This window comes from Molothrus aeneus, chromosome 15, assembly GCF_037042795.1.
Source record: "Molothrus aeneus isolate 106 chromosome 15, BPBGC_Maene_1.0, whole genome shotgun sequence".
Lineage (NCBI taxonomy): Eukaryota > Metazoa > Chordata > Aves > Passeriformes > Icteridae > Molothrus > Molothrus aeneus.
The window spans coordinates 7,087,976-7,111,256 of NC_089660.1; the positions used below are offsets into that span (position 1 = coordinate 7,087,976).

The 23,281-nt window shown below is 44.5% G+C and overlaps 2 protein-coding genes across 7 annotated transcripts in view; both read left to right on the forward strand.

The window, feature by feature from the left end:
• The window catches only part of FLT4 (fms related receptor tyrosine kinase 4), a 57,417-nt gene extending 51,971 nt beyond the window's left edge, over positions 1–5,446 (forward strand). Inside the window, exons 29-30 of the mRNA XM_066559955.1 lie at positions 56–141; positions 1,489–5,446. Coding sequence (XP_066416052.1) covers positions 56–141; positions 1,489–1,708 — 306 coding nt within the window. The 3' untranslated portion in view covers positions 1,709–5,446. The remainder of the gene's footprint in view (positions 1–55; positions 142–1,488) is intronic.
• A 3,317-nt stretch (positions 5,447–8,763) lies between these two features.
• Positions 8,764–23,281, forward strand: part of RNF130 (ring finger protein 130) — a 55,345-nt gene continuing 40,827 nt past the window's right edge. For 5 of the 6 annotated variants that reach the window (XM_066559872.1, XM_066559871.1, XM_066559876.1 and 2 more), the window contains exons 1-2: positions 9,289–9,656; positions 19,378–19,572. In XM_066559872.1, coding sequence (XP_066415969.1) covers positions 9,389–9,656; positions 19,378–19,572 — 463 coding nt within the window. In that variant the 5' untranslated portion in view covers positions 9,289–9,388. Of the gene's footprint in view, positions 9,657–19,377; positions 19,573–23,281 lie in introns of all 6 variants that reach the window. The other variant, XM_066559875.1, reaches the window with a different exon arrangement.

The following is a 23,281-nucleotide window of genomic DNA, read 5'->3' on the forward strand; positions in this document are numbered from 1 at the left end:
CCACTCTGATCAGTTGACAGGGACATTACTGATAACTCCTGTTGCTTCCTTCCAGGACAATCAGACAGACAGTGGGATGGTTCTGGCATCTGAGGAATTTGAGAGGATAGAAAACCGACACAGAAAAGAAGGTGGATTCAGGTACTCCTTAAGCCTAGCCACTGCTGCCAAAGGCAATGAGACCAGGAGGCAGCTCCTGGTATCTCCCCATAGGCTGCACTGCTTGGAATTTTCAGCTGTGGGCCCTGAGCCAGATAAGTCCATGTACTCCTTAATGAGAGGCAAAACACAGGAAGAACAGACAAGCCTGCTGTTTTCTAGGGTTTAAAAATATAAACTGTGCCCCATCAATGAGAATGTGCCTGTTAAGATAATGAGGCACAGTAGAGTGATGGTGTTAATGAAACTGTTAATGCTTATTGACATTTTCTGGTGAAATGTGTCAGGGCTTGCTCAAGCAGTGGCAGATGGGATGGGCAGGAACTATGTAGCTGCCACCCTCCTCCCTCAGCCCTGACCCACGGGGTACAGGGCCATGATGTGGTGGTGCAAGGATGTGGCAGGCCTTAGGAATTCCCACATGCTGACATGGAATCTGGCAGGTTGAGCTGGCACTCTCAGAGCTGAGGATGTTATGGATGGTTATGTCCTTGACCCAGGCTTTGAAACTGCGTGAGAACCTCTACAGCTCATCTCTGCCAGAGCAGGCTGAGACCTTGTCTCTGTGACAGTGTGTTGAGCAAGCCATGTCACCTCATATGTAGACAAGGCCAGTCCCAAGCCTCTTCCTCACCTCCTCTGCCTCCCAACATCAGATTGGACTGGTCATTGTCTTTTCTCTTAGCCATAGCCCTGTGGCCTGTCTGCTCTTGTATCAAACCATCTCCTTCTTCTTGTCCTTGTCCTCTTTTCCCTAAGGCATGTTCCTGTTGTCTCCTACACCTGGTGTCCTATCTTCTGGAAAACACTACCCTTAAACTTCTTCTTGAGTGTGTCCCTGCCCCTGCTCTTGTGATTTCTTGACAGTCACCTGGTATTGGCAGGCACTGAGATGGGACATAAGACTTCTGCCCACATCTTTGTCATCTTCCTTTGTTTCCTTTCCCCCATCCTGGCAGTTGGTTTGTACCAATTTCTGTTATTCCTGCCAGGTCTAGAAGCAATTAATATAATATAATGTCTCTAGTCTCTCACTACTCATTGGGATCCCAACCCTTCCCTGTATCTAGAAGGTATCACAAAGGTATCTAGGACAGCTGAAGTAAATGTTCCAGGATATGTGTAGATTTGTCACAAAACAAACAGGCTGTGCTTAGATTTGGAGCAAGGCCTGGTTTTGTGCTTTGAAATGGAGGTGCAAGTCCATTCCTGACCCTGTCTCTGCTGCATGCATTAGAAGATGAGATTTTCTGAAGCTGGGATTTCTCTAATCAGGACAGAGGCTTTCTGGGAGTGACAAGGTTAATTCTGTGTCTCTCTCCCTCACAGCAGTAAAGGGCCCAGTCGGACCATGGAGCTGGCAGGGGAGCAGTCGGACCTGCGGGGCAGATGTCGGCCGTCATACGGGTCCCAAGTCGGAGGCCAGACTTTTTACAACAGTGAATACGGGGAGCTGTCGGAACACTCTGAGGATGGCAGCTGCACCCCGCCTGGAGAGGGGGCCAGTCCCCCCACTCTCCACGCTTCCTTCTTCTCCGAGCAGTACTAATGGCACCAGGCCCTGGAGGCAACTGCAAGGCTCTCCAGGCATGTCATCAGGGTCACTCAGAGCTTCTCCTTCAACCTACACCCAAACCCAATCGGGAACCTACCCCAAACGGACGGGGAACACCGATGTCCTTGGAACCGCAGCGTGAACCGTGCAGCACCTCCAGCTGCAGCTTCCCTGCGCCACAACTGGAGAGAGCACATCACTGATTCCTCATATTTCTTTTATTGCTGCACCTCAGACAGATGCATTCTGCCCGAGAGTGGGTGCCTGTGTTAGCACTATGGCACCTTCTGCCTAACATCCAGTCTCCGCTCAGATCAGCTTCCCATTCAGAAAGCCCATTTCAGGTCAGATATAAATAGATCTGTCTTAGTCTCAAGTTTCTTCCTGGTGTGCAACCTGAATGTTTTTCCTTGGATTGCTTCCTCCTCCCCTCATCATGATGTCAGCTGCTGAGCTGTGGAGCAGAATCAAAGGGAAGAAATCCCTAGTGGTATTAGCAGCAAGAGCAGGACAATTTAAAGAGATGTACAGAGAGATCCCGAGGGATCTTTGTAAATGTTCATGCATGCTGCTCATCCTGAGTAGGTGTCAGCCTCTCCATCTCCTCTGCGAGCAACACCCACACCCCTCTCATATCTGCTGGGGGGAACCTGCCAATCTGCCTTATCACTAGGATTATTTTAGCCATCTCAACACAGCTAGCGCTGAGTAGGTCATCAGCAGATGGCTAGAGTGCTCCAGGTGAGATAAACAGCAATTTTTTTGCAGGCTGTGTGCAAAACAGGTTCTTTTATGATCTCTGCTGGGAGCAGGTTACTCACAGGTCTGCTGCTCTTGCCTTCCCCTTCTCCCAGAATGGTTCTGAGATCATTTGTTGCTCGAGTGAGAAATTAAAGCAAAGCTAGGTTAATTTGAGCTGGCTTCTAAACAAAGAGTTTGCTGGGAAGAAAAAGATCAAAAGGGCAGGGAGTGAAATGTTTATTTTCAAGCTGCTGCAAAGCATTTTGGAAACAATGGAAGGAACAGTGCTCCAGCAATAAGGTGCTCTGGGCTGTATTCCCTTATGTGTTGACATCACTGAACACATAGAGCCCAGCACCTTGCCAGGGTTCAAGCCCTGATTCTCCTGGATGGACAGTTTGCACCATGACTTTTCCTGTCTCTCAAGTTCCCTGACTCAAAGGAAGCACTCTCTGCCCAGCGGGCTCCTCTCCAGTTTGTTTTGCAGAGCTTCCAGCTGAGCATACCTGACTCCGGAGGATTAAGAAACAGTTATTTGCTGAGGAAACATCTCCTTACTTTGGTCTTCTATTTCTAAGAGATACCATGTGAATTCAGAGCTCTGGGGAACCTCCACAGCCCCTCTCTGTAGATTTCTGTACTGCTGCCTCACCACTTCCCACCTACTTCTTTCCATCCTGCTCCCAATCCATGAGCTCAGCCACAGAGCAGGGTAACATCACCGCCTCAGGAGTCTGGGTGAAAAGGCTCATTTGAACAGCTTGTCATCATCTCTTCTCCCATATGCCCATGGCTGGCAGAGCTCTGTGCACCAGGGCATCTCAGCACCAGGGAATTACTGATTGTGGGCCACACCTCTGTCACAGAGCCAAGGGTTTGGACTTGTAAAACTGTGTTTCCTGTCAGATGTACAGCTTTCCCAAACTGTATCTCTTTCCCAGCAGAGGGTTTTACGCGTTTCCCGACGTAAGCCTGTGAGTCCTTATGGATGATGTTGCCAAGTCTTAATTATAGCTCTCCACAGAAGTGTAATGGGGAGATTTATTTAGCACATGGGAAAAGCATGCCTGTCATTCAGGTTCTCTAAGCCTGTGCAGCTTGTTCAGTGTTCCACTCCCTTTTTGTGTCAGAAGGATGACATGGCTGCAATTTCCATGGCAAAAAAGAGACACAAAACCAGACCAGCTTGAGCCAAACTGGCTCAGGATGTGGAATTGGAAACTGCATATTACAATGAATTCCCTGACTTCTACTGGTGTCCCCTGAAGCTGCCAGGAATTTAAGCATCTTTAAGTAATTGTTACGTCTCAGTAAGAATCCTCTGGCAGGAGCTGCTGGAGAGCCAGGACAAGGAAGTAGGACAGCCAACAGGGTGTAGGCCAGATCAAATTCTCCTGCCTTCATCTTGCCCTGCTTTTTGAAGTGGTGGTTCCCTTGGCAGAAGGAAGGCTGCCTGTGACTCGTGCTGCTCCTGACTGGCATTGACAGGGGTAGAAGATGACCAGCTGAGCTAAATTCAGGCTGCTCACTGGGTGATGTGCGTCCACAGGACCCAGACTCTCTTGTTTCCAGTACTCCATGAAGAGTTCTCTGCCTGGAAACAGCCCCATCTGAGAGAGAGCCTAAGAACAATATAATAGTTAAAAAACAGAATTTCAAAGTGGCTGTTAGTCCCTGTCCATATGTAAGGCATAGGTATGTGCCAGCAAAGCATGACATTTGCTGGGCATGGCAGGATTCCTCAGCAGAAAGGGGACAGAGGCATCTTAGTGCCCAGGCTGGTCATCAGCGTGGACATCCAGCCAGTACAGCTGCACTTTTTCTCTAGGTTTAGCTGTAAATTGCTCACAAATATCCTTGTGGAGAAGGGTTATGTTGTTAAAACCATTGCTAATGATCCCCTGCATCACCCTGGAGAAAGCACTTCTGTGTCATCTGATTTTTGAACATTCAACTCCACAGAAGTTTATTTCCTCTCTCTTGCACCACCTAGATGGGGGGTGGAATCAGATCCTATTGTGTCTGTGTCAACAGACTTGCATGAACAATGCAGCCTGATAGGAGCAAAATCTGGCTCCTCTTCAGACACTCCTGCTGATGAAGAACAACTGAAGTGTGGGATATTGAAGAGCTGTTGAGACAATTGTACTTTTGCTCTCTAAAGGTATACTAAAATTAGATGTGCAAACCTGATAACCCTTCCCATTCTCTTGAATTATTTCTGGCTTTTTATTTTTACAGTCTCCAGATAAGCATGAAGTGAAGCTGGTCTGTTTTGGTTTTAAGATGTGAGAAGGAAATGTTGTCTCTCTTTCCACAGCAGCAAGGGAGTATTTCAATGTTTAAAACCCAGGTTTTGATATTTGTGCCTGCTCTAGTCAAAATGCACTCTCTGTTTTGTTTTGTTTGGGCTTCTTACTGGAACTCAACATTGAAGCTAAGCTATTTATCATCATCACCTTCCTTTAAAATGGTTGCTTCCACTCTGTGCTCAGTCTCACTTTTCTTTACAAAGTGTTGGTGTTGAGAGGACATTCCTCCCTCCTGAAAACAAAGTGTGGGGTCCCCTACTTGCAAATACATGTGTGTCTCTGAAAAAAAACCTGTGTATCAAGTAACACTACATTTATATTGCAATATTTTAACCTGGTACCTGTTGTTGCTCTAGCAGCATTCAATGTTTCAGTGGGCTGCCTTTGAAGCAAGTAGGCTAAAACAGGGGTTATGTGTGAGTACAAAGCATGGTCTGTGTGTGTGTGAGTGTGCTATGGGTGAGTGTGTGGGTATTTGCACATGAGTTTTCCTACCAGTGAGCGTTATGTGAGTGATTGTAACTCACGTTGAGTCCTGTCTCTGGAAGTTCACGGTTATATATCAAACCAGTTAGAACACTGCTTCCTTTCCTCTTCTCCTATAGTACTTGTTATCCTTTGTCATTAAGAGTTTTGTTGTAATATCTAAATGTGAAAATGAATAAAGTCATAACTGGCAGCTACTCTCTGGTTCCTGGGGCCACCTCTGCCCCTGGGGCAGCCCAGCTCTGGCCCAAGCCATCGGCACATTTATTATTTTTACTTTTGTGTCCGTTTGCATTTCCCCGCATCCTCTCAGAAACAACTGGATCTTGTGGTGTTTCCATCCGGGATGAAAGTCTGTCTTTTCTCATGGTGAAGTCAGATTCTCTTTGGTGAAGCTCGCTGGCAGAAGGAAACACAGCACCCAGCCCTGTGCCCAAAGGATCCACGACCCTTTCCTGTCACCTTGGCCCTGGGGGTCTCCAGCCTTCCTGTCCTCATTCACCACACCAGGGGAACCAGAGACCCCCTGACGTCCCTTCTCCTCAGGGAATCGAACCCTTCCCGGACGCCTTTTCTCAAGGCACCAACACCCCCCGGACCCCTCTCCTTCTCCTCATGGTACCAAAACCCCGCAGACTCCTCAGCGCATCAACACCCCCTCCCCAGGACCCCTCTCCTTCTCAGGGCACCCAACACCGCCTCGGTCGGTTCTCCTTAAGGCACCGACCCCCCGGACCGGACTCCCTTGTCATCATGGCACCAAATTCCCTCCCAGTCCCCTTCCCCTCACGGCACCGACCCCCGCCCCGCGGGAGCCCCTGGCGGTGCGGCCGGCGGCCCGCAGGTGGCGCCCTGCCCCGGCGGCCGCGGGCCCCGCGGGAAGATGGCGGCGCAGCTGTGGCTGTGGCTGTGTCACAGCCGAGCCGAGGGCGGCGCCGCGGCTGAACGAGGGATTCGCTGTGAAATGGGACACGAGTGGATTCATGAGCGTTCCCCTAAAAAACAAATCTCCAGGAGTTCAAGGAACGCTCAGGCACAGCTCCGGCGTTACCCCTGGTGGCGGCATCGGCGCCATTTGTCTGACTGAAATGATGTCCCCTGAGGAGCCATCAGTGGCAGAGACACAGCTGAGGGGACAGAAGGGGGACATCTCCACTCCTCTCCATCATCACCCCTTCATCCAGCTCCACCATGGGGTGAAAGCATCCAAAAGGACCCTTTAATTTTCCTTTCCCCATCCAGGGGCCTGCCCATCTGGGGCATAAGGAGATTGAAGCTGTTCTACTGATGAAATATCCTATTTTGGTGCATCCTGGAGCAGTGCTTGGCTGCTCCTCTTCTGGGGCCATGAGCGGTCCCCCTTGGCTGCTCGTCACCTTCTTTCCAGCCCATCCATAGGACAGGCTGGGAGGCAGGCGAGGAACAGCTTCCCAACCGTGTGTGAGCAGGGACGGGGATGGGATGGGATGGGGATGGGGATGGGGATGGAACTAAGGAAGCAGCCTTCACACAGGCATTGGAGCACCTCTCTCTATCAGAAGCACAGCCCACAGGAAACCAGACAGGGCAAAATAAAAAACAGCCATTTCATGTGGTTAGCAAAGAACTGGGGATGCTCTGGCTGGGCTCCTTGTTTTCCTTCTAACATGGCCAATGAATACTTCCTCAATGCTTTTCAAAAGTGCTTTGAGATCCTTCTCTGAAGGTCAGCACAGTGATAGCAAAAGCTCCTCAGGCTCCTGGGACTTCTTGGCCCCTTCTGAGGACATTTCGGCAATAAAGCACATGAGTTTGCATCAGAATGATGCAGAGCTCTTAGTGCTGAGAAATCAAAGCAAGAACAGCTCCAAACATGTTCTGCACACTGCAGTGTGCCAGCCCTCTGGCTGGGGTGAAAGTTTGGGTGAAATGAGGAGACAGTCAATAGCATGTGGTTCCTCACCCAGCATGTACCAAGAATGGCAAAATTAAATTTAAAAAAAATGTAAACGGAACATTCAGTTGCTGCTTCAGAATCATTTCCTGGCTTGTATTGACATTTTTACAGAGCCTTGCAGAAACAGCTTCTCAGAGGATTTTACAGAGCCACACATGCCTTTAGCAGAGCCTGTACATCCCTTCTGCTCCGAGATGCAGGTTCAAAAGCATGCTGCTTTCCTCAGAAAAAAAACAGTTTTCTCCAAGAGCAGGATAAAATTACTTGTATCTCAATGAAATAAACAGACTGTGCTTCAACAGTGTTATGTGTCTGTGTGACCAGGTGCATCACAAATTAATAAAATACAAAAGCTCCCAGAAGAAAACAAGTTAATAAGATGCATAGGTTAAACACCAAACTTATCTGAGGGCCTTCCCATGCAGCTGGGGAAGTCACCAAGGAGACCATATCTCAAAAAAACAGCTCCACAGCTATTTTTTAAGAACTTAGAAACTATCCTAACTTGCAGTCCTGCAGTAATTGTTCTCTTTGCTGTAGCTAATTTTAAGTTAGTTTGTCTTTCAAAATCCAAAGAGGCCATTACACTATTTTGTTACATCTCCCAAGAGATTGAAACCCTTAAAACTATGTTAGTTGATCATTCATCAAACCCTGTTTTACAGTATTTCTGGGGATTAATATTTATTAACAATATTTGAGTGTTTGTACAATTTCCCATTTTAGTACGTCAGACACGAGTAACGCCAAATAGGGTAGGAATGAACTGACACAGAGTCAGTGCTGTTCCTGCCCCAAAAGCCCATTCAGTTCTACCTGGACAGACTGAACACATCCCACCTGGTTTTCACACACACAGCTCTTTCACCCCCTATTTCTGACATGCTTTAAAACTCTTTATCTTTTTGGCGATCAGCACTCCTGAACTGGAAATATTTTTCTGAGAAGATGCCGAGTAGCCATGGGAGCTTGTATGTCTATGTGTCCCAACATCTTAAGCTGTCCCAGGGAAGGTTTAGGTTGGACATTAGGAAGACTTTCTTCACAGAAGGGTGATTAGATATTGGAACGGACTGCCCAAGGAGGTTTTGGAGTCGCCGTCCCCGTAGATGTTTAAGGACAGACTGTATGTGGCACTCGGTGCCATGGTCTAGTTGACATGGTGGTGTTTGGTCACAGGTTGGACTCGATGCGGTCTTTTCCAGCCGGTGGTTCTGGACGCTATGATCGAACTCCTCGGGAGTCGCGGGTGGCTGCAGCCCGGTGTCACCGGAGCCCGGTGTCACCGGAGCCCGTTGTCGCGGGAGCCCGGTGTCGCTGAGCCCGGTGTCGCTGAGTCCGGTGTCGCCGCAGCCAGGTGTCACCGCAACCACCCCCGCGCCAGCTCCCACCGCCGCCTGGCCACGCCCACAATGACATCATACACCGTGGCCCCGCCCTCTGTTCGGGCCCCGCCTGCCAGGGGCGTGGTCGAGGCCCAAGCTCCGCCTCTCGCCCTCGTGGCGCGGGGCGGGGCGTGCGGCGCCTGCGCAGAGCGCGGAGCTGCAGTCGAGGCGCGGGTGCGGAGCCGGTGGCGGAGCCGCGGGACGGTGCGGGGCCCCCGCCGCCCTCGGGGCGAATCGGGCATGAAGCGACGGCTGCCGGCTGCAGACGCCGGGCTGGGCACTGCGCTGCGCTGCTTGCCGCACTAAGGCGGCGACGAGCCCCGAGGCGAACCGAGGCGGCGCGGCGGGCCGAGTCCGAGGCGAGCCCCGCGGCTGTTCGCGAGCGCGACTGAGGCGGCAGCGGCGGCTTCTGCCGGCAGCCTCCCCTGGGCTGGCGAGGGGCTGCGCGGGGAGGGGGCCGCGGCACCGCCCCCGCCTCCTCCCCTCCCCTCGCCCGGCCGGAACTCCCCCGCGGCCGCGGGCGGGCGGTATGAGCGCGGCGCTCTGAGGGACCGGCCGAGCTCGGCTTCCCCCGAGCAGCCTCCCCTGGGAGCCGCGGCGGCGGATCGGACTCGGCTGGGACCTGCCATGACTCCCCTGGCTCCTCCCATGGCATGAGCCCGAGCTCTCCTCCCCGCTCCGCCTGCTTTTGGTCTCTCTCCGCTCCCGGGCTGTCAGATGGGATAGGACACACCCGGGCGTGCGGGGCTCGACGCTGCCGGGGGGGAGCGGCGGAGGCAACCGGTGACGGCCGTCGGCTCGCCTGGGGTCGAAGATGAGCTGGCGGTGGGCTCGCCAGCACTGGAACGGCGGCTCCTCCGTGCTGCTCCTGCTGCCGCTGCTGCTGTGGCACGGCCGGGTCCGGCCGGCCGGCGCCGACAACACCAGCCAGGCGTACTACACCGCACTCATTAACGTGACCGTGCTGAGCCCCGAGCGCGGCGGCCCCACGCTGCTGCGGATCGACCGTGGCCGTTACGGGCAGGACTCCCCGAAGGTGGAGGTCAAGGGGCTGCTGGTGACTCCCGTCCCTATCAACGGAGGTAACGCTTCCCTCGCTCGCTGCCGGGTGGTTGGTCCTTGCCTGGGCTGGGCAGGCTTTCCTAGAGAGCTCTGACAAACGAGGAGGAAGAGCTTGCCCAGAGGGAAATAAAATAAATCCTTGATTTGAGAGTGTTGGCTTGAATATCGGTTCAGCAAAGCATAATGTGCTTTCCAGCATGAATCCCAGTAGATTGGGTGTATTGAGCGGTAAAGGTGTTATTCCTTAACTAATTACAGAGGGGGTAGCGATAGTTGACAGTATTTGGTTACAGCATTGCCTTGAATCTCAGAACGGCTGCATAGCCATCTCTGCATCTGGATAGCTTTGCAACTGCATGAAGTCACAGGTTTTCAGTGTGCAATTCCTAAAACACTGTTTAAGCTGCCCATCAAGACTTGGACGGACTGAAGCTACCAAGCTGTTGCTCTTACATAGCCAGCCCAAAATGCGGTTGCTTGCAGTACTGAACACTGGCTAGAGTGTCCAAATCAGTTTTCTTTTAATTAAACAAAGCCATTGTCCATCATTTCTTCTTTTGATAAATGCTGCGGTTTATAGAGGACACTAATTTGAACAGCTGAGAGTATTGTCATGATTTTTGCCTGAAGTGAAACCAGTATCTTCAGTAATAGCAATGTAGTTTAATAGTATCTTATTCTGAAAATCATTCTTGACATTATCTGAACTGCCATCTTTAAGAAATGGACCACTTGATGGAATACAGTGGTCCCAACCTGCCTCCTGGACAGTAAACATCTGAATAATGTGTTAAGTGCAATATTGTAGTCAGTTCAAAGTAGAATCTTAAGTGGTGAATACTAAGAGTCTTTTAGAAGAATTGATAGCACAAAACTACTGTGTTTTTAGAAGCTTTAGAGAATTTGCCAAATCTTAAGATCAGGAAAATACTTTAATATTTCTTCAGAACAAATGCATTCTGCTAGTCAGCTTCTGATCCGGATGGATCAGGCTGTGCATCAGCAGGTGCTTGATAGTCTCAATGAAACTCTGCAAAATATAACTAGAATATATTAATGGGGTAGATTTTGGGGTGGAAGGGTGAGGAAGCAGAAGTTGTTAAGGAAGTCTACTCTAAAATTATTTTTATTTGTACTTCAAATCCTGTCCATCAGCTAACATCAAATATGTTGCAGTCGTTCTTCTACTTCGTGATATTCTTCACATCCCCACACAGCCCCTTGAAATCAGGAATCTGTCCTGAAAGTTTTAGGCATGTAAGCACTGTTAACTGCAAGTAGTATTTTAACGGGTTTTAAAATACTGCCTTTTAATACATGCAAGGTATCAAAGTACTTTATTTTTTTTGAGCTGCGTTATTTGTCAGGAAAAACTTTTGATATTAATTTCTTTTAATCTGCCTCTGTAACTTTTTCTGCTTTCTTTTGATATGTTTCCACTAAGGTGCAGTTTAAACACTGAGGGAGGCTTTGACAGCATTTTCACAGGCAGCTGATAATGAGAAGAGCTAAATAAAATTATGAGCAGTTTATAAACAGTATTTTTATACCTACTGCTAAGTACTATGATGAATAACTTTCTTGAGAAAGCACAGCAGGAAGTGTGAAAATGTCAGACCTGACATGGTTTGACATAATGCAGTGGTTAAAACTTTGTTATCAGTTTTGGGGGCAATTCAGTTTTGCCCTTCTCTTTCACAACAGACAACTTAAAGCAAGCACAACAGCAGTTGTTTTCCTTATTCTTAGATACTCTGAATTGTTCTGTGTAGACTGTTATATATTTACATTTTATTTGAATTTTGGTGATGTGCCTGTGGTTTGAAAATATTTCATTTAGTAAGAAGATTGGAATATTTTATGCTTTTAGTTAAGCTGTTCTTGAACATCTGCTTTTTTATATTCAGATTTGATAAAAGATGATGCAGTCTTACTGAAAGTAATTGCTTTCATGTTTTTTTAATCAGCCTGTTAATATTGCTGGTGAACTTGTTTGCAAATTTTTTTTCTAATAGCTCTAAACATGAGTAGCTGCCAGCCACTGCTCTTAGAGCAGTAAATGCTGTACCCCAGTTTTCATGTATCCTCAGAAGAAAATGACTCTACAATTGTTAGCAACTTTATTTGAAGATACCTTGAATTTGAAACTGCTGTGATGTCAAGCATTCACCCATTTATGGGCTATCTTTGAAATTTTCACAAATGTGGGTGATCTGTTAGCACCTTGATGGCATGGACTGTTTTAGAGCTGAAGTGTCCTTAATTTCACATTTTTGCAGGCTCTGTGAAGAATCATAGAATCACAGAATGGTTTGGTTTGGAAGGGACTTTGAAGATCACAAAGTTCCAACTCCCGTGCCATGGGCAGAGATGCTTTCCACTAGATCAGGCTGCCCAAAGCCCTGTTCAGCCTGGCCTTGAACACTTGCAGGAATGGGGCATCTTATCACATCCCTTACTCATTGCCTGCAGGGAAATAAGTGAGTTTACTAATTCAAGAGTCAGGGCCAATGGTCTGCTGCTGACCACACCAAAATTGTAATTTTAAGTGTTCTGTGATGTTTTTGACTTCTATTCTTGAATATGCCTAATATTTTATGTACTGCTTTTTGAAGATGCCAGCTCCATGTGGTCACCCATCCTTTAAATTTCAGTGCAGCATGATAGTCAATCACTTCTACTGTTTCTTTAGCAGGATTTCTTTAATGGAATTCAACCTTGTCATGTTAATACATGTATTAAAACTCTTTCTGTGTTCTTTTTATAGAGCTTGTATGAAATTGATAGGGGCTTTCAAAGGCAGTGTTCCCCTGGGAGTGGGGTGGCAGTAACTGGCATGACCGCCTGTGAATGTGACTTGTGAAAGTGCAGCTCCAGCGAGCTCTTGGTCACAGTTGGCTGCTGGGTGTACATTCAGCAGCTGTGTGGGCTTATTTTTCCAAGCACATTGAATGCACGATAGCAGCATAGTTTCTTTATTAATCTCTCTTCCGTTCTTCTGCTTTGAGTTGCTTTTCTTACCTCCTCTAACTTGTTTATCTCTTGTCATGACTTAATTTCTTATTAGAAGAGCATTTTAAACCACTTCTGCACATGAATGCTTGCAGATTCCAAAAAAAAAAAAAAAAGCTCCTCTTGTTGTGCATGGAAGGGTAAAAGTGAAATGAGTCTTATGAGTCTTCACAGCCTGATGCAGATTTTCTGTAGTTCAGTTCAGGTTCATAGTATTCCTTCAGCGAGGTTCCAGAATACTTCTCAGTCCCTTAGTCTGTTATTTGTGACTTTGTGCAACCAGACATTTTCAGAGAATCAGAGTGGTTTGGGTTGGAAAGGACCTTAAAGATTGTCTAGTTTCAAGTCCCTTGCCTTGGGAAGGGATACCCTCCTAGACCAGGTTGGTTGAAGCCTTGTCCATGCTGGCCTTGAACACTTCCAGGTCATTTCAGCCCAGTCCTCTCACAGCAGCTGCCTGGGTGCTCCTGGATGTCTGTACATGCACTGTGCAAGCGTTCAGCCCTGTGCCACTTCAATGACCTGTGCTTTTACTCTTCTTTGCTACTGGGTGCCTGACACCAGTTGTAGTGCAGACCTTTAGCTGTCAGGCATACTCCCCTTGCCATGGCAAACCAAGCTAGAAGCCACTGAGTACTCACCTTAATGGTTCTTGGTAGAAACTGCAGTGCTTTGTGGCTTAATTCCCTCAAAAACATTCTCCATGGGGATCAGGACTCTTTGTGGCGGTTGAATCTGAGTTATTGCTTTTGGATTCCAGTGTGAGGACTGGAAATTCAGTCTTGTGTGCTCTGAAGAGTCCCCTTGCAGGACTTGCTGGGAGGTAAGGTTTTGTGCACCTTGGCTTGGGAAGCAGGCAGGATGACAGGACTGGCACTGGAGCTGATAGGAAGGGAAATTGCAGCAGAATCAAACTTGAAATGTTAAAATTTACTGAGCCAGTAGGTCAGGAATGAGTGGGTGAGGAGGGCTGGAAAGGGATGGAGTCTAAAGGGCTTGTAGGGAGGTGGTGGTTGTACAAAAGCTGCTTTGGAGAAAGGGCTCACAGAAAGGAGAGCTCTCCCAAAGGGATATAAGGGTCGGGGCTTGGCAAGGAGACTGAGAATGTGAGGAAAAACATATGTTAGAAAAAGGTGAAAGTGTGGAAGAAACAATATTGGCTCAGTGTTAGGAAGGAGGTATATCTTGTGCATAGTGCTGTAACTACAGCATTCTGTAGCATCTGGCACTTCATAAACATGTTGTGTGAACAAGTTTTAGCTACAGAAGGTTTGAAATGCCAGTTTCCTGGTAACTGTGGAGCTTTAGGCAGCATTCAGACAGAAATTCTGGCCCAGAATCCAAACCAGTACGGCTTATGAAAATGCAGCAAGCACATATATCAGTAGAGTAGGGGAAGAAGGATCCTGTGCCATGCTTTTGTCCTTCATGATTGATCTTTGTATTCAGCTTAATTAGCAGTCGTTAATTGATAGCAAAAGTGGAGGTTATATATTGGAGTATATAGCCATAATTGTAGAATACTTACTGAGCTAACAAGATTAAATCTGAACTATTATAGGAGTCTTCTAAGCTTCAGTGATTTTCTTTTGTTTAACTTCCTCCCTGAAACCAGATTACCTCTTGTTCAGAGTTTCTTTTCATGCTAAAGCCAGCTTTAGTCAAAGCAATTACCTGAAAGAGCTGTTGAAAAGAAAATGTTGCTGTACATAACTCATTGATTCATGGGCACCACCTTATAAAGTAGAAATTATGACTGGCATGAATAAGGGCTATATTGATAATAACAACAGTAGTAATGGAAAGAAAATATGTCCATTGCATGTATTAAGCCCTAATGGGATAGAAAATAACTGGTACCATTCCTTGAAATAATCCCTCAGCACTGCTGAGTTGCCTCTGTGAATTTCCCAGGTGAATTCCTTTTCTGGAAATTTTATCACAGGATTATAATTAATGTGTTGCACAAAGCTGTCTTGTTTTACCAGTCAGGTGTTCTGCATAGCACCTACCAGGGCAGCAGAGCTGTAGGGAGGGAATGCTTTGGGGTGCAGCCTGCATGGCACTGCACCTTCCTGTGTTCCTTTGTGGTTTCTTTACCAAAAAGCCTCTTGATCTGCTGTCCCTCAAAATACTGGTGGTGTCTCTCCAGCTATTGTATTACAGTGATTGAAGGTCAGACTTTAAAATGATTTCTGTATGTGTAGCTGAGACAGACCAGCTCTGGCAACTGGTGCTGGATTTACAGAGTACAGTATTAGCTAAGATGAAATCAATAGCAAGATATCTGACCTTTAGAGGAAAAAAAAAAAGATAAAAAAGCCCTGCATAGAATCAAATGGCTAATGCACAGAGAGTGGGATATTTCTGTGAAAAGGGGACAAAGTCTGATAACAGCCAGTGCAGCAACCTTGGCTGAAGGGGGGGGTGTCACAGTTGTGTTCAAAGCAGTGCAAGAGCAGCAGGAACACAGCGTGAGAAAGAGCAAACCCAGGCACAGTTCAGAACTAGGGGACAGTCTGCATTCAGACAGGTGTGCACTTGTGACAAAGCTGCTGGGAGCTGCTCATTTTGTTTCATTTTTGCTCCACAAAATGGCTCCCCTTCCTATAGGGAGAAGGCTAAAACATGGTCGAGCAACTGGAAAAGGAAGGGGTCTTGAATTATAAAAATGCTCAAAGAAAAACAGTTATACAAATTGAGCAGCCCTGTGTATTCTGCAAAAGGAAACTGAAGCTCTCCTAAAGCAAAAACAAACATGAGCCTAATGGTAGGTACTTAAATCACAGCTGATTCTTCTGTAAAGAGGCTCTTCTGTGGTGTTGGGACTTATGTTAGGAAGGGAGATATTTACAACAACATTGTACATAGCTCTTTAACCCAGCAGGCTGCCACTTCTAAGCCAGAAAATTGGGGATTTTGCCAACACATGATGCATAGATGAGCACAGAGACAGGCAGGGTAAATAGTTTCTATTTCAAATAAGCCAGAACAGTAGCACACCTATAGGGAAACTTACTTAAATGGCTTTCTGTATGCTTCTATCTTCTGAACTTCCATGAGTGGCTTCTGATCATATCTTTGTGCAAGTGATTTGTTTTAGAATAACTTAATGTGAAGTTGCTTTTCATTCTTGCAAGTAACATCAGTTTTGGGCCTCTCACTACAAGAAAAAGATTGAGATAGTGGAATATGTCCAGAGAAGGACAAAGGAGCTGGGGAAGGGACTGAAGCACAGGTCTGATGAGGAGAGGCTGAGGGAGGATCTTCTTGCTGTCTAAAGCTCCCTGACAGGAGGGCAGAGCCAGGTGGTGTTCAGCCTCTTCCCCCAGGTAGCAAGTGGCACAGTGGGAGGAAACTGCCTCAAGCTGTGCCTGGAGGGAGTTAGATTCAATATTAGGAAAAATTTCATCACTAAAAGAATTGTCAAGTGGTGAACCAGGCTGCTCAGGGCAGTGGTGGAGTCACCATACCTGGAGGGATTTCAAAGTCTTGTAGATGTGGTACTCAGGAACATGGTTTAGTGGTGAACACAACCGTGCCAGATTACTGGTTGGACTCGATGATCTTAGAGGTCTTTTCCAACCCAAACAATTCTGTGACCATCCAGGTAACGCTTGCAACCCGCGTGTTGTTGATTCCAGTTGAACTTTGGATAGCAGATCATCGAGGGCAGGCTAGTGGGGAGTGGCAGAGGTGATTCTGGCTGACCCTGTTCATGCGTGTCCCCTTCAGTGCCCACTGATATCCCTGACACCTGAGCTGTGCAAGAGATGTTTCCTTGTAACCATCTCACCATTCTAGAAGGGTGACTGTGATTTTAAGACTTCCACGCTTTTTGGAGTATCTTCAGTCTGTTGAAAAGACAAGCAGAACACCCCACATTTTTCACTATTGTTTCTGAATTTTATTTAGTTAAAAGTGAAAAGATTACTTAACATTTGTGTGGTGTAATAGAATGCTAATGCAAAGTGGGTTGTGACTTTTTGTTAAATCTCAAGTGACTTGCAGACAGTTCAGATTTATCTAAACCAACCAGATTTTCCTCAATGTTTTTGTATTACTTAAATAGTACCGAGCTAATGTTGTCAGCTGTTAAATTTTCATCAGGATATACTGAAGACACCTCGTCAGGAATAACATGCTGTAAGCATTTGAGTGGTGTTTGTTGGTCTATATCTGGAAATCTTTAATCTCTTAATATCTTGTTTCCTAATTCTTTTCCTTTATCTAGTAACATTTCATAGCTCTGTCCACAGCTGAGAGAGACTTTGATCTCTACTGTGGTAGAAAATTTTGTACTACTTTTCCCACCGATGCAGTTTCTGTTATCTCTCACAGCTTTCTCTGTTGCTTTTTAAGCTAAAAATTTTCAAGCCTACAAATTTCAAGGTGCCTGCATGAATTTGGAGAATGCTTCTTCCTCATTCAAGGTGCTCCTTGTTGCTTTTATGTTTTTTTCACTGTAATAACCCAACTGTGGCCATTTTTGTTTTCACTTCATATTTTAGTTTTGATCATGATTGTACTGAAGGAAACAGTACATAATCTGTGGGATTACTGTTTTTAATAATCCCATATATTTTAGGTAAATTTATGTTGGCCATAGTGTCTACTTTCAGAGTTATTTTTGGCTGTTTGAGGGGATTCGGTAGAATTGTAGCCATTTAGAAAATGGTATTTTCCAACAGATGTATCATACCTGAGATTCTTGAATGTGATTTCATGGGAGAAGGATGGGATTTTTCTCTTTCAAGGCTTGAGAAACTTCCTATCACAGTCTGCTGGTGCTTTCCCCCTTCCATGTTTATGAGTGGAAATGTTCAGAACAAGGGGGAATCGTGCATTAAACAGCTTTTATCTTAACAGAGGGCAAAAAGGTTGGTGGCACACGTGCTGTGTTGTGATTCTTTGTTTTCAAAAAGGACTGTAATTCCTTTCAAAAATACATACTGTTCTCAAGTTTAAGATTTCAAAGACAAGCTGCAAAAGTGCAGTGGGCATGAACGTGCTCTTCTGTGATTGTTGGTGTTTGTGATGGCCATCACCAGTGCTGCAAAACACGTGTGGATCAGTGCTAGCTAGCAATTTCCACAAGGATTTGAGTAATGATGTCAGGGTAATGGAAGAAAACACTCTATAAAACTTGGCTTCAGGCATCTGTATTTCAGATTTTCCCTGATGCCTGTATGAAACAAAAATACAGCAAATAGCCCTCCATGTCTGAGATGTCTAATACAGGCTTGAAAAACAATTGTGAAAAGGATGTGCTGGTATCTGGCTCCCCACCCTCCTTCCAGGGGAACAGGGAGAGGCACTTCTTGTCCAAATTAAGAGATGCAATGACTTCCTGTATGTCTGCCACAGTATAGATTCATCTGCACTAGCTTTCTTTAGGCAAGCAGAAGATTTTCTTTGTTTCAGAAAACATCTTTAGCTGTTTGAATCTCCTTTGTTACAGATTTTAATTAACTTCAGCTATGTTAAACTGAGAGTGCTTAAAAAGACCTTTTGTTTCCAGCTAATATATTATACTGGATATTTTTTTGGTGGTAGATTATTTTGCTGAAATCTCATAGTTGTGCTGAACCCACTTCTTGAAAAGGAAAAAAATTATGGGAGACTTAATTTGATTTGCTCTTACATTGCAGAACTGTAATGTTTTCTGAGCTATTATGCAAATAGATTGGTTTTTTTATATCTTGAAAAAAATCACTGTTTATCCCACCTATTTTTAGTAGCCAAAGATTATTATACTCTTGGCATTCAAAAGGATAAATATATTTGCATTATAAACTGTTGTTGGCTCTAAATGAAAATCCTTTAATGTTATGACCAGTGTATCAGACTAAACTGTGTTTCCAGTTGTGCAAACAGATCCGTCTTTCATTGGTTTCAGCTGCTGGGAAGTTCCTTCTGCCTTGGGTTTTGTGTCTTTTGTACACAGCTCTGTGGCTTTGGGTTGTTCCAAGATATGTTACACCATCAGCCATGACAAAGGAGCTTTGCACACTGTTGAATTCAGACATCTGGCATTTGCCATTTCTGTTACTCTTCCTTTATACCATCTATACCTGTTTAGCTGATGAGTGCATTGTGTTTGCAAACCCAATTGTTTCTCTATGAATTTGAATACATGTCCTTGTAGACAAAATGTGCATATGCAAAAAGCTGATGTTGGCTGCTGGGGTTTTACAAGATCAGCTTTTAATGTTGTCCTTTTTTACAGTAGCCTGCACATGGCAGATAACTCTGAAATCTTATTTTCACAATCTGCTTTGTTTAGTTGTACTTCCCACTGCAGTGATATTTGTGGCTGCATTAGGAAGAAAAAAAGACTTGTACTCCCCAGAATGACTGATAAACAGCTGTTTTGTAAATGCCTATAGCAGATGAACCATATTCTAATGTTTTTCAGCCTCTAGGCAGGTATTGATTTGAATGTGAATTCATTATTCTAGCTGCACTGGAGTTAAAAATAGCTTGTGTTAGTGAGCCTAATTCTTGGGCATATAGTCACAGCTTTCAATGCGTGAGACTTCTTTTTTTAAAATCTTATTTTCATAAGAATATGGTTATCTTTAGACTTTCTTCACAAGAGAATAGTGGCTTCCTAGTGCATAACATTTAAGTACTTCAGCAACTTGGAATTAGGATTTTTCTTTTTTTTCCTTTGTTTTGCCTGTTAGAAGAAATTTGGCGTCTGTGTAAATTTGTTTCCCATTTCAGTTGCAGATCGTCTGGGCTGTGACCCTCGAACACGTTTCCAGGTCCCACCAAACACCAAGCAGTGGATTGCTTTACTACAGAGAGGAAACTGTACATTTAAAGAGAAAATACTGCGAGCAGCTTCACATAATGCCACAGCTGTGGTCATTTACAACAATGTATCCAGTGAAGAACCTGTCACAATGACTCATCAAGGTAAATAAAATGTAATCTCCTTCACTATAATACTTTTGCCATATAAACTATTGCTGAAGGGTTCTTGGCATTGGACAGATGGTATTGGAAGTAGCCATTCACTAATGAATTTGCATATATGCAATATAGTGAAATAAGCCAATAATTCTGCAAAGTTATTTTCCTTTAGCATACATTTATCCAATGAGGAACACTTTCCTCTGCAGTGGGGATGTGGGTGTGTTGGAGTGAGGAAATGCCTGTAAGAGCTGAGGAGCAGTCTTTCAAACCTTTCTGCAGAAGAGAATCTACATACAGATATAATGGGAGATCTAGAATTTTACAAAGCATCTGAACCTGAAGAATTTTGTAGCACTGTTCTGGTGGGGACCTTCAAATGTTAATAGCTGTACTTTGGGATCTGAGCTTGCATGCTTTTTTGATGACAGTTTACAGAGGATTCTCTTTCTACAGTGGAAGTCTGAGTGCCATACAGGAATCAACAAAACTGATTTGGATTTGCCTCTGTAAATTGTCCAGAATAATGCTGGAAGTCTGTTTTTCTAGAGAGTTCACTTGGTTTACAGATGCATATGTGTAAAATGTTACTGTTCCTTGTGACTTGTTGCTGGAATCCTCATATGTAAACATTTTCCTTGGTTAAAATTATTTTTGCAGTTCTGATAACTTCCTTTTTCATTTTCCAGGAGATTTCCTCCTTTTGGAACTATTTAGCTTAATCAGAGAAGGCATATCTCTATATTTGGTGGTGATACTGCTGGCTGATTTTTTTTTGTAGGGTATTTTCAGTCTCTTTTAGCATAGGGGGTTGCTTGGAAACTAGAATTTCTTAATTATTGCTCTGCATATTGTCACACAACTAGAATTGAATTCCTTGACTAAAGAAATGCTATGGTTGTTTCTTTCTTTTTTTTAACAAAGCAAATGTTGAGAGGTTTGACCTTCCCAACTCTCTATATCACAGGAATTTTGCAGGAGGGTTTTGACCTCCATGTAGCAATTCAAAGCCTGTTGACAGTTGATTTTTATCTCAGGTACTTTGCTTAGACATTTTTATAAGCAATCTGCAGGTGAGAAGTCCCATATTCTAATGAAACATTTTTTGCCACCTTCCTGTTTTTTGTTTTGTTTTGTTTTTTTAATATCCCCCATTTCTCTCTACAGTTATAGTGCCTTCTTAATCCTTCTGCTCTGGACTCTAAACTACCTCTGAGAATATTTATATAAATATGCTTCATTTAGCAAGGATTGTAGTTTCTCCTGTGGTCTGGAATATCTCAGTGTGTGAGGAAAAAGGCTACTGCTACTAATACACCTTTAGCATTGTTGGCTCTATTAGATGTTAAATCATATAATGAGTTTGATTATAACTTTAATACCCTCTTTCTCATAATGCTGTGTAGATTTGGCAGTTGCTTTACAGCAGCAAGATGGGGTCTGTCTTTTATTAGGAAATCCTTGTTCACTCCCTGTTTCAGCTCAGAAGATCAGTGTGTTGCCTTTGAAACTTTATCATAGGCCCAGTAGTTCTGGTTGCTTGAAATACCATCTAAGATGTAAAATCTGAGAACTGCAGCAGGTAAAAGAGTGTCTTGTAAGGTAGCTAGGCAGCTGTTTGGGTAGTTGATATTTGGGAGAAAGACCAATACTGTCTTCAGCATGTTGCGTTCCAAATATTTACTCTTACTTATGGCAAGCTTTAAAAAAATGCAGGTACTGGAGATGATGCAAATTTTAGCTTTGTGTATTTGAAATATTGGGGTTTAGGTGCATGTGCTCAGTATACTCTGGAATCTACCCTGGTTTGGGCTGAAGGCTCTATCTCAAAATTAATGGTGGACTTGAAGTGTTCAAACTACGTGACAGGCTGAAAGTAATTTTTTTAGAACTGAAGTAGCACCTGGAATGAAGAGAAATGTTGCTCCACAGCCTTTGTTTTGATTGTTATGGACATGTGAGGGATTTCCTCAGCAATCACTTTGCAGAGCTTCCTGCAGATAACTTCCTGGTGGGCTGATGGAGGAACTGTAATGTTGTGTAATTGAGATGTAGATTTCTCCTTTGGTGTTAGCCTCAGTACAGGGAGGGTTTGGAATCCAGCATTCCTCTTCTTGAGAGTTATTCCAGGGGGGAGACAGATTCCTGAACCTGTGCTTATGGGATGAGTCTTTTCTAACACTGTAATGCAGATTTGCACACATTCAAGCCATTCCCTGGTCTTCCTTTTTCTGCCTTTTCAACTGTAGCACTGCTTGTGTGCTTTTTAGGTGGTGAACAGTCATCTCAGGGGTCTCTTCCTACCTAACTGATTCTGTGTGATCAGCTAATTAGATATTCCAGTGCACTACATCACTTCTCTTTAGTGTTTTCTGTCCCTGAAGGCTGGGAGGAGCTGACCCTGTGTATTTGAGAGCTGTTCTGCACTGATTAAGTTAATGTGTTGGAGGTGATAGCAGGTGAGGATGGAGGTGAGCCACCAAGCTGGTGTTAGCTCCATATGATGTCTATTGCTGTGCAGTATTACCCTTTTCTTTAAAAATGCAGACTTCACAAAACAATTTGGTAGCTGTGTTGGTGACCAAGTTAATGACTCTATATTTTCTTTCCATAGACCAAGGAGAAAGTAGACCTTGTGTTATTTTATATTTTACTGTAACATAATCTTTGTACTGCTCCATATTAAGCTTTAGAAATAATCTGTCTTCCTGGTGAAGCAGAGAGGAAAGCAGCAACTGCTTATAATGCACACTATGAGCTGCAAGCTTTCCTGCTTGGATATTTCCATGAATTCCAATCACCCGCTTAGACAGTGTCTGTGGTAAAAATAAATAACACATTACACAGATTTTTGTATGTTGCCCACCTGCAGAGAGGTGATTCCCTGTGAAAAGAGCTTAGGAAGCACTTTTCACCTGTAGGATTAATATTTTATCCAAGCTATTTTATGCTTGAATACACATTTGAAAATTGTATTCTTATGGAAATTTGTTCGTACTCAAAATGTTACTTAGCAGAATGGCAATTCCTTCTGGTGGCTGGATAACAACTGTCACTCTGGAATCAGTCTATCATCACTGTGTCAAATGAACACTTTCTGCTCTAATAGCAGAATTTACTTTCTCTTGTGTCATAGTCCACCAAGTCTCTGCCCCTTCATTTTCACCTTTGAGTTTTAAAGTAGGTAATGACCTTCAGGAATTGGTCAGCTTTTTTTAATAAATACCTGTACTTCTGTTGATGTTATTTGCAAGATTATTTTCTTTTCTTTGTGCATATCCTTGTATATGTCAGTGTATACTTATTTTGCACAATCCTGTAGATGTCTTTTATCAGCCTAAGCAAAGGACACCCTTCCCAGCATGGGTTATGTTAGACTATGATGTCACTGGCAGGAAGGCAGTTTTATGAGTGGTTTTGCTTGCTGCTTCTGTTAAAGCAAAACTGATACTGTCTAATGTAAAAAAGAGCTTGTGTGGTGAAGAAAATATGTAGTAGCTGTCTCCTTTATAAGCAGTTATGGGAAAAGGAAGAAAATTCAGGTTAAATAACATTTTGATTTTTTTTTTTTTTTTGTGTGTGGTGGAGACAATCCTGTTAAGTACAAAATAGTTAAATATGGAGAGGTTGGAACTGGGTAATTTTTAAGATCCCATCCAAGCCATTCTATGATTTTATGATACTGAATTTCTGTCTTAAAATCTAGACTTTT